Raw genomic sequence first — 12,108 nt, forward strand, 5'->3', positions numbered from 1 at the left:
TTGCTTCTGTTGGCTGCTGACATTTGGTTTCCTTGGCGGGGCGGGACGCTCCCGCGTCCCGTGATTGGTCAATCCTTCTATATTCCTTTAAAATCTTACATACCATAGATTGTAAAACGTTCATTTGAATTGAGTAGGATAGTTTTTTATTTTTTCCTAAGTTCAAGAAATGATATAATAAGTAACTTCGTTTCCCCCCCCCCCCAATTAATCACCTTGAAAACCCATTTTGAGCAATAAAAGGCTTTTAAAAGAGCGTAAAATTATCCTGGCGGCGAGTTCCATACTTGTGACAAAGTATCGATTAACAGATGTGCAAATATTTTCACTACTTTTTAAAATTCACATTCAATGAATAGATTGTTCTAATTTTTTGATCCATACAAAAAGTCTATCTATTTTTCCAATATGTTAATGATCTACAAGTTGATAAAAAAATATCTCCAAGGTTGTTTAAATGAATTTACCCATTCATAGAATAACGAGTTTGAATCTTTTTAATTTGCATGTGTTCATTTTTCCCGTCTCAGGGACAAGTTTAGTTCAAACAGTTCTGATATTCTATTATTTTAAATTTGGGTTGTACATTTCTATTTATCACTGATAAAAGATAAGGATGAAGAATAGAAGGATGAACTCGGACCGAATCCTTCCCTTTTGCGTCAGCCAAAACTAGTCCCCGAATCCCCTACGACTAACATCATCGATGGTCCTTTAAAATTGCGTTTTTGGAATTTAAATTATGGAAATTTTTTGGAGAAGAGTCTCCGAACCTCATCCTTTCTTTTAAAGTTATCAAATATGGTCTACAATTTCAATTTAATTTCAATTTCACAAAATTTCCCGTGGAAGAAGCTTCGAACCTCCCCAATCTCTGACTCACCAAAATTCATCTGAAATAGCGTTTTTACAACAGTAATGTTGAAAGTCTTCTGGGGGAGAACTTATGATACCCTCCTCCCTATTTCTGCGCAAATATTACATTTACGACTTGGTTCCTAGTCCAATTCTCCTTATTTGTGTACTCACATTCTCATTAGATTAGTAACGAGCCCCTCCTAAAATAGAAACTGAATCCACCCTTTCTCCAAATCATATGAAAAAAAGTCCCCAGCCCCGGCTGTTTTCTGGAACTTAAGAATTAATATTCACTTTTTTCTAAAAACAGGCAACGGCTACCATATTCTGCTGCTCCACTTCAAAATCAACTAAAATGTTTTTAATTTTAGAGAAGGCAATCCGAATTGGTGGAATTTCCATTTTAAAGTTTTTGTTGCTTGATTGCATTCATTTATTTATTTTTAAACAAAAATGTGTTTTCATTTCTACACTTTTATAAGCAAACCAAAAGGTTATTACGTGCTTATTTTATTATTTTTAATGGGTTCATCAAGTGTTTGTTTCCTATTTTATTTTTACACACATACACATAAAATATATTATTTTGTAACTCATTTGTGTTTTTCAATAGGTCATTTGGTGACCCGTGGTTCTATGTTGGGCAGGCCATAGAAACCTGTACATAGTGAAAAGGGCTCTGTATTCAGGGTCGGACGGGACCGTTAAAACGTACCGGGTGATTACACAAAACCGGCCCTTAACTCACTAGTAAATCCCCCCCCCCCCTCGTGCAAAATCTTGCAAGTTTAATATTTTTTTTTTTAAATGGAAGGAGAAAAGAGCAATAGATAGAATGCAGAGCCATCACAAGGTCAAAAACTGTAGGAATGAATAAGTTTGACGGCCACTCACTTTTTAACGCATATTAACAAAGAGAAAGAGAGAGTTGGGAAAAAAGATTTCCGTTTCTGGATTAGGAGGGTTTTTTTACAAGATTGAAGTGTTAGCAGTGTAAACATAATTGTAAGTGTAATATTCTCCTAGTTTGAATTTGGGGGGCTTCTCCATCGGATAGTTTCCGAAATTGTAGTTTCATAAACGCCGCTTTTGGGCAATTTTTGGTAATGTTGGGGGAGGGGGGAGTTCGAAGGCCCTCGCACGTTCCTTTTTCGAAGTTGATATTTTGAAAACAAGCGTGCAGATTATCTTCGATTATGATACGGGGAAGGGGTCGGGAATCTCCATCGGAAATTTTTTCGAAATTGTAGTTCTAAAAACGCATTTTCAGACGATTTTTGGTGGGGTTGGGGGAGAAGAGATTTGGAGACCTCCTCCGGAAATGTTTCGAAGTTGATTTATTAAAGGGTCTCGAAATGGAATGGACGAGTTTTCTGAGAGTTTCTTCCCTAAAAGTTGCCAAAATTGCAGTTTTAAAAGCGCAGTTTTAGACTATCTTTCGTACTGTTCATGAAAGGGGAGCTTTGGGGGCCCAACAATTTTTCAAACCTGAAATTCCAGAAATGCAGTTAAAGATGATCTCCAATTATGTTATGAGAAGGGTTCAAGTGTTCTCCCCCAGAAACTGTTAAGAAGTGATGTCCGTAAACGAAAGTTTAGACAATCTTTAATGATAGGGAGAAGGGAGGAGGCGTTTCTAAAGGTTTTATGAGAGTGTGCTCTCCGGTAGGGTTTTTCGAAATTGAAGCTCTAAATACGCAATTGTAGGTGGGGGAACTGGGGGTAGCACCGCCTCTATACCCCTTTGAAGACGGCCCTGAAGTACACTCAGGGCCGACGAGAGGCCATGTCAGCCTAGTTGGAAACTAGAAGCCGGCCTCGCAATTGCAGTCGCATGAGTTTTAATAAGGATAAGAAGCTGGAAAACCAACAGACAGAGGGTGCCACCGCCTTGGCTTTCGGCAGCCCTGAGCACCCCCCCCCCAAAAAAAAATGCCCCGTCGGCAGCGGCGGCTCGTGCCTTGAAAAAGTGAGGGGGCCAGATCATGGGTGTGCTCTCCCCCCCCCCCCCGGTTTTTGAAAAAAGAAAGGAATTCTTTTAAAAAAAAATACTTTTTTTAATATTTAAACTTTCTAGAAAAAATTATTTGTGTTTAGTGAAAAAAATTAAATTTCTTTTAAACACAGGACAAGCTACAAAACACTTAAACTACTAAGTAAATCAAGAAAGATGTTAATAGTATCATGTTTATGTCCTTGATTGCCGGCAGGGTGGTTACTTTCACTCCCTGACTTTCAAAAATAAAATTTAAGTAATCAGATCCCTTCTGCATATGAATCTGCCGGCGTCCATGGGCCAGATTCAGAATTTTTATGCAAACAAAGAAAAAAAAAAGTCGAACGCCTTCTATTTTCTTCAAATTATTGATAACGAGTCACATATTCTTCAAAACTACATGGGCAGTAATTTAAACAAGTAATAATTTTTGTGCAATAATGGGAAGACATTGAATAAAAAAAATAATCTTGTAACGATATATATGCATACATATACATACCACACAACAGTGGCGCAACTAGAAAATAATTTTAAGGTGGGGAGGGGGAGGGGCACAATCGGAAAAAAATCTCATCAATTTGATTGATTTGATTTGCTCATCAAATCTCTCAATTTTGAAACTTGTAGTCTTAAAAACACAATTTTAGCCTGCTTTTGGTGATGTTAGGAGAAAGAACGGTACAGGAGACTCCGCGGAAATTTGTAGAAATTTAAGCCTTAAATCGCGGTGCTAGGCCATATTTATCGACGTTAGATTAAGAATGGAGCTACGGGACTCTCTACGATCGTTTGTTTTTTTCGTTTTTTTTTTGAAAAATTAATAGAAATCAATTCCTTCTCCCCCGTCCAATTTTTTGAAATTGCAGTTCCAAAAACGCAATTGTAGACGAACTTTGAAGATTTTTACTGAAAGAGATTCTGGAGTTCTCCCCTGGGTTTTTTTCCCAAAGTTAAAGTCGTAAAATCGGCTTGAAGGAAAAAATAAATCTTCGTATAATCCGCGGATAATACGATGCCAAAAAATGAAGTTTTGATTTAACATATAATTTTAGCAACTGAATTAAAAACGTGAAGAAGTAATAACTTTTAAGGTATATTCAGAAAACTAATACAAAAAAATGTCTAAAAAGTAATAATTTCTTCTCTAAATTGTCATTATATTACGCTAATTACTTGAAGACAAAGAGTCAAGAAAGGAGCAAACGGTCTAATCTTGTGCAAATGAAGGCTTCTTCCTTTACTGTATGTTGTTTATTTTACATAGCCTGAGTCGCGTAAGAAGGACATTCAAGTTATGTAAAATAAGCAACATGCAGACAGGGTAACGGTCTCGGCGAATCCTGCTGTAAATATTGTGGTTGTATTGAGAGGGGGGGGGACACACGATAATGCGGGGCAGCGTATAATCCGCACCTCATTAATTTTACTTTTCTAACAGATAATCCATGGATTATGCGCAGGAAAATACGATACAATCCTTTTTTTTTTAATAATTTCAAGCACGTACGCACAAATTTAAAAAAAAAAAGGAAAAGAAATTAAAAGTTTGAAACCGTCTGAAAAAGTGAGGGGGCTCGGGCTCCCTCTGGCCCCTCCCACGAGCCGCCACTGCTCGTAGGCACTTCTGATATTAAACCTATATCTAGTGCGTGATTGTCACCCAAGCCTCTCACCGCCCAGTCACCACCAAATTTGACGGTTCTTCAAACTTCGAAAAAAAAAAAGTTATCGCAACCGGCCCCGGGACTCACCAGCCCTTCGGGCGATCGCCCGATTGCCCAGTCCGACCCTGTCCGTATTGATAATAAGGCCCCCAACTACCGCCCCTTCGTTAAACGAACCTACCTTTTCCCCACGCCACATGGCGATTCTAAGACTTCCCACTAAAATGTAGGGAGTTAATGGAGAAGAAGTTTTTTTCCAGTGATTAATGTTTGCCTTTGTTTTGTTAAAGAATTGGCAAAACCAAACACTAATGAAAACAGAAAATGGCAGAGAGCGATATGCACGTGGTCATCTGGTGAGCAAGAGCAACGAACTTATGAAACTGGTACCAGTTAGTTCCTTCAGATTTGAGCAATGCCAAGTAAAAAGCGACAAACTTCTGTGCTTTTTGTCGCCGTTTTTAATTTTTTGACTTTATTTTGACTTTCTAATCTTAAGAGTTCTAAATAAATAAACACATGGGGGAAGTTAACAAGAAATAGTGAATCCTGTAATTTTAAATCCTGTTAAGTGGTTATTTATTTTTTTTTCCTAGTATCTTTACCATACTGTTTGTAGTACATATTCCAATTCCTTTAAGTTTGTTAACTTTTGGTTACGCTTTGTATTTAAATCATATGATTAATTTGTACACTTGTAATTCAATTGAAAGGAAATGTTTTTTATGCTTATTTATTCTTCTTGGCTCGTAATAGTTTTATTCTTTGTGCATCCGTTTTGAAAAATATTACCTAACAAGAAAATCACTGTCAAGATATGACAGGTGAAAATTGCTTCTACATTTGAACGAAGCAGTTGCCTGTCAGGTGATTTTGATAGTTAAAACTTTAATCCTGACTCCAGTGGATTAATCCTAAACGCCAGTAGATAGCGTTCATTGTTGACCACTTTATCTATTCATCATTCCCCTGAAATTGCAATTTTACCAGTACAACTGTTAAGTTACCGGATCCAGTTCAGCCTTGTCATAATAAAGCCTTTCCCTCTTTCCCTGCATGTTTATCAAGTTATCAGGCCGTGGCGCGAGTTTCGTTGTTGATGACGTGAGGAGCATTACATGATCATTGGCTATTACATATATGATGATTCCTCTCATTAGTTTTTATTTTTTATTGAAAATCAGATTTTTGTTTTTATACTTTTAATGCAAAATTAAAAGTTGTCAAGAAATTATTTCGTTCAATTTGTATTGATTTTCTGTACTTTGTATTTTAAATATACCAAGCGATTGTCCGTAAAAGATGACCCCTTTTTTTCTCGTTTTTATCCCCCCCTGTAAATGTCACTTTGCGTATAACATATATAAACTGAAACAGTTCAGAAACAAACTGTGGGGTTAGAGATGTATTCCGTATTTACTACTCTGTATGAGGGTAGGTAAATACATCATCCCCGAGGGCCCCTTGTTCCTATCATTGCGATGACTAACCAGATTGGGGTCCCTCGGGAGAAGGTAAATACAGTATTGTTTACATTTAAAGTAGTAAGTATTGTTTCCGCAGCACTCCTGCGCATGCGTCCTCCGTGTTGATTACATCAAAATCGGAGTGACAAGAAATCGAATATAAGTAGAAGTTTTCTTTGGTTTCAGCTGTTTTTCTTTTTGTTTGGATTGTTCAACTTTCATGCAAATGACCCACGTTATTTTTTTTTTAAGTGTAAATTCCCAGGAAGATTTCCTTTTAAAACTGAGTGCTAGTTACATCACTGCTAGTAAGCTTTACTTTAAACAAATTTTATTATTTTACTTAAAAATTATTTACTCTAATTCCAATGAGATTATACTGGAATAATTGTAGTACAGGGATTTGTGCTTGTCAGTTTCACTCCTAAACTGCTTAGTGGGTCTGCTTTTCTTCTGTGAAAAAGGTGGGGCTTTATACTGTTTATGGAAAAGATAGACTGAATGTAAAAAAATCGGTACCAGAAGGTTTGCTACTATATGGACCACTTTTGGGGATTTACTCTGGATTAAAAAAGAGCAAACTAATAGTTTTCTTGTTCGCTGCCTGCTTGGGGCCAATTTGTGCTTGTCAAAGCAAACATGTAATTGACAACGCCAAATGACGCATTTATTTGTTAACATCTTTTATGTAATGACAATGTTAATTTGTACATTTGCACTAAAATATGTAAAATAAAATTCACTGTTTAAAAAGTTAGTTAAATGCTAGGTTAGCCAGGGCCCAACTATGACTTTTGAAGACACTGGGCACGAACTTTATTTGGTGCCCCCCGAGTTTTGGTGCCAATTATAATGTATAGTTAAAACAAAAAAAAGATACCTAGATATTCCTGCAAACAAGTCAAATTTGATGATATATAAGATAAATATGCATATATAGCATGTGTCACTAAATTTCGCCTGGTTGCACTAAGACATACAAATCAAAAGTATCTACTACCCAGATAGCAAGCACAGTGGGAAGGTGGTTGGCCAATGGTGGCTAATGTTAGAAACCGGTGGGGAATGGCGAGTTGGCAACGAACAATGAGCCTACAATGGCCCGACCGTTTCTGGGTATCGGTCGGCCAACCGTGAATATTTTCGATGGGCCATCATTGGGAAATTGTTAGACACTGTAGCAGATTGTTCCCAAGTGGTTGGTCGTGTAACGGTTGCCAAAGCGGACATTGCCTACCGTTGGCTTACTATAAGCTACACCACAGATCAACTCCCAACCAATTGTGCTACTAGGGTAAGTAAGTTTTAAATGTAATAATAGCCTAAATATAATTCTGGAGTGGATTGGGTATTTGTGTAAAGGATTACAATTTTAAGAAGATTTTTTATTATTATTATACATTTAGTATTTTCATCTTGCTATGGGATGAAATAAAATGATTCCAACTTTTTAAAACTTCAGCAACAGATGTGACGCTTCCCAAACTTAGGTGTCCTGAGCCTGTGCCTATTCCTTGATCTGGTTCTGGACTTAGCTAATTCTTGGAGGAAACTGTTTATGAGGCCCATCTAAAAAGTATCCGACCTTTGAATAGGAAAAATATTTCAAATATGTGACAGGGTTATTGCTCCAAATCCCTTCAAAGTAGGCCCCTTGTGCTTGCACATACTTAGTCCGCCGATCTCTCCACTGGCAGAAACACCTCTAGAAGTCCCTTTTATAATTTCATCTACTCCGTTGCATTCCGCATTTTCTCTTCTTTATTCTCAAAACAAGATCCTTTCTGTGGAATCTTCAATTTTGTAAAGCCTAGAAGTTTTGTTTATCCAGAAGTAATATTCATACACCCATGACTCATCTCCAGTTATCACAGTTTTCAGAAACCCAGGATCCGTGTTGGCAGTGTTCAGAAGGTCCTGTACAACTTCAAGACGGAGGTCCTTTTGTTCTGGAACAACAACATAGGCACAAATTGCAGCCACTCAGTGCATGTTCAAATCATCAAGTAAAATTGCATGTGCAGAATCTTTACTCACTCTCACCTCTTGGACAATCTTCCTCACGGTCAAACGATGATCTGCCACCTAATTTGGCACCCTCTCAACAACAGCTGCACTCCGAGCAGTTTGGGGCCTGTCAGACTGCTGATCACTTTCCAATGTGTGGTCATTTTTGAATCGGTTGAACCACTCCTTAATTTGTGGAACACCCATTGCATCTTCTCCCTAAAAAGGAAAAAATGGGGAAAATATAGTATTGTATTTTTGCTTAGTCTGCTTAGTATTGTCTACTATTCAGGAAATAGTGAATTATATGAGAAACCAGCAGCAAATGTTGAAAGATTACCACTCAATTACAGGATGAAAAATTCTTAAAGTGCAGTGCAAAATTTTCAAATAAAATATAATATTATTGACATATGTTTCAGGGTTACAAGGATTATCCCTTTTAGGTGTTAAAAAGGAATTTATTGGATAAAGGATAGTAGACCATTTAAACATTGCTTGTTGCCCTTAGTCCTATATTTGATGTTATTGATAAAAAGATACGTTGTAATCCAAAAACATAAAACATGCAAATTTTGTGCTACATTAATGTTGTTATCCTTTGCATCTGTGAGAAAGTTGGGATTGTAAAACCTGGAAAATTTTGAACTTAATCGGGGAATGTCAGGAAACTGCATTTCCCGCATTTTGGTATTTCTATGTTAAGGGAACAGAAGTGGCGTCTACTTGGAGCAGAACTTTTCCTTTAAATCTTCTTGATTCTTTTCCTCTAAGTTTCTTTTGCTTACTCCATTAATGAAATATTTTTCTCTTTTCACAGGATCTCCAATTTTGATACATTTTTGCGAAACTTGTTGATAAAAGAAAATGCTGTAGTACCCCATTTTCTTGATAATGGTACAACTTGGCAAGATTTAACCCCTGAAGAAAAGGTATTTCAACCATTACTACATGAATTTCAACTCGTTGTATGTATATTTGTTGCGTAAAATTCATTGCTTTAGAGATAAACTGTGGTAAGTCGCAACATGTGAATTTTACTTGACTGCTGCTTACAAGTTTTCAATTTCTTCTTAACTCTCTATCATATCTCTACTACAAACAAAGTGTTACAAATTGTAGGTTTGAGGATAATCATGAAGTTAAGATGGAAATGAAAACTAGTAGATGGTAGTCATGTAAAATTATCATTTATTGTGACTAGGGAATGCAATACCGGACCGAAAATACGGTACCCGTATTCTGTGTTTTTTAAAACATCATACCGTAATGCCAGTATTAAAAATTTCTCAAAAAATGGTCCACGCATATTGTTTCATTGCCATATTTCATAATTTTGTGCAAAAATTGTATTATTTCTGAAAACGTATTATGAACAAATGTAAAATGAAGGCGCAAATCGTCGCCTCAGAGCAACAGTAAGATATCTTTGTGTTATTTCTGGGATTAGATATCTTAGTGTTGCTCTGAGGCGACGAAATGTCATAATAAAATAGCAATAACAGTAAGAAACCTAATGCATCTATTGAATTGTCTCTAAGCATGGAACTTATTTAAGTGCACGAATTTCTTGCAGATGGATTCATGCATGTCAGTGGCACTGTTAACAATGTGTGATACCTCTCCTTCCTCTAATTGCCTCAAAGTCTTCCATCTTTAAATATTTCAGTGTCTTGCTTGCTATTTTTGGATAATTTTTTTTTTTAAATTTTTTTAAAATTATGTGTGTGCATCTCTTTTGTATAGTGTGTAGCATTTTTTCAAAAACATTTGTAGCTAGCTATGCTTTCTCTTTGAGAGACGATACTTTCCTAATATTAACATTATCCTCAACGATTTCAGGATAAGTTTTTGTTTGCTTTTATTAGCCCTTTGGTTTGAAATTTGCAATGAACTTAACTATATTTAATCTTGCTGATTTCTGTTATTTATTTATTTTTTTTTTCTTTTCAAGATCTTTTAACAAGTATAGTTATGTAAAGATCTAAAATATGTTCCAGGTGATTTTGCTTTACTTTAATGCAAATTTTAAGGTACTATATGATTTCTAAACATAATCTTGTTAAGTATAAAGCTAAACAGCAAAACAGGACAACAAATTAATACTGATAACAACAAAATTATCATTTGCTTACTAACAAGAAAAAGGTTTCTGTCGAAATTCAGCCCAGGTGAGACATACATTAAAAATATATGTATCGTTGAGAATTACTGCAAATGATAGTTGAAATAAATTATTCATGGGACAAATACATTCAAATTAATACTTGAAATTAACTTTCACATAAGGGAAAGCGAGTGATCACAGGAATGAAAAAAATAAAACATGATGCACATAAGTGCGCGAAAATGCAATTCATCTCACCATCTAGTAATGAAAATATCATTTTACAATCTTTTTGCTATTTTTATTTAATGATGTTCTATTAGTTTGTACTTTCAAAGCCAACTTTTTACACCAATAGATTAGTTTTGGTACTGTATCACACAAAAAAAGAAATGTTCATTTAAAATAAAAGTTGATATCTAATAGGTCAAATCAGGGGTGCCCAACCCCTAATATTGTGGAGACCCCCCAATGAAAAAAATACCCCTCAAAACACTTCCCCCCCCTAAAAATTTCAATGGCAGTCTGCAACATGACCCCCCTCTCTCCTGGGTCAATTTAAAAACTCTTTAATATGAAAACTATTTAATATTTTCATCCAATATCAAAATGCCGGTATTTAATCTCTGCAAATACCAGTATTACAAAATTTCAAAATAGCTTGAAATGCCGGTATTTGGTATACTGATATTGCAATCACTAATTTTGACTTAACACAATTACCTCTAAGGTAGTGAATTGCATTTTGAATAGGGTAAAAGCACCAGCAGTTGGCCGTTTAAGAGCTTGATTGTGAACGTTTCTCACAAATATGAATTTCAGAAATTAGTAGTTCGACAAAAACATTGTAAGACTATACACTCTGTACTTTCCTGAGTGTACTCCAAGAAACGGTTTCAGAAATAACTACATTTTTTGTTCAAAAAATCAAGTTATTTTTGATTCAAGCATATGCTCTAGTAGTCGGTCATGAAAATTCAGTGCTCAGCCATGTATGATCTAGCTACCAGTATAAGTAAGATGACCAGTCCCCCCCCCCCCCCTCCTTAAAACGGGATGCATTAGAATTTTAGACAACACAGTAGGCATAAATTTTTTTTTCAAAAAATGATTTTCCCGATTTGTATTTATTTCAAGGAACAAAAATGAACAAGAATAGTTCCTCATATTTCATAGACACCATATAGTAATACACTTCGTCAATCACTATCTAAACCAGTCTCGGAACTTAGACACTTTGTGTTTTCTATTTCCATCTTTCAGACCAGGGTTGTGAGATAAAACATTTTGAAAATAGCCAAAACACTACTTAAACTTAATCAAAAATAGCCAACATGTGTGAGAACTGCACCACCTTTTGATAATTTTAAAAGTTTTAATTGTATGTCAATCTAACCACTAATTGTTGTACCAATATAACCACTCTTGAATATTTATAACATAATATTTGTTAAATATGCCTAAATATTTGCTAAATGTGGTAACAATTTTCTACACTATGATCTACTAATCGCATGGTTATGCTTACTTTACTCGCATTGGTTACTGTCATTTTTTCACTTGATGTTACTAACGTGATCGCCACTCTATATTTTATCATCTGTGCTCAAGTTTCTTACAACACTTTTGTTTGTTTTGTTTGTTTTGTTTTTTTCAATTTGCTAGAGTTGGTTGCTAACATGCTAACTTTCAGAAAACGAGACATTTATGAGTCCCGACATAATGTGGGGAGGCAATGGGACAGACTGCTTGAAAATGGGTCTGTCCGATTCAAAATGGGACGTATGGTCAACTTTGGTATAAGTGAATGAATTTAAACGAATTTTTAAGTGAAACTAGTTACACACCATAAAAACTTACAAAATATTTATCATTATAATAATTAACACTATAATATAATGTTTTCAAAATAATTCTGCATTCTTGAGATCTTCATAACTTTTATCTTTCCACTCAATAACCCAATAAATTAAATGTTTGGCTAAAGGCAGTAATAAGAAGTAGTAT

At 35.6% G+C, this 12,108-nt stretch overlaps 1 protein-coding gene across 1 annotated transcript in view; it reads left to right on the forward strand.

The window, feature by feature from the left end:
• The window catches only part of LOC129218915 (protein BCL9 homolog), a 166,036-nt gene that overhangs the window by 105,209 nt on the left and 48,719 nt on the right, over nt 1–12,108 (forward strand). The window contains exon 3 of the mRNA XM_054853235.1: nt 8,815–8,926. Coding sequence (XP_054709210.1) covers nt 8,815–8,926 — 112 coding nt within the window. The remainder of the gene's footprint in view (nt 1–8,814; nt 8,927–12,108) is intronic.

This window comes from Uloborus diversus, chromosome 3, assembly GCF_026930045.1.
Source record: "Uloborus diversus isolate 005 chromosome 3, Udiv.v.3.1, whole genome shotgun sequence".
Taxonomy (NCBI): Eukaryota; Metazoa; Arthropoda; class Arachnida; order Araneae; family Uloboridae; genus Uloborus; species Uloborus diversus.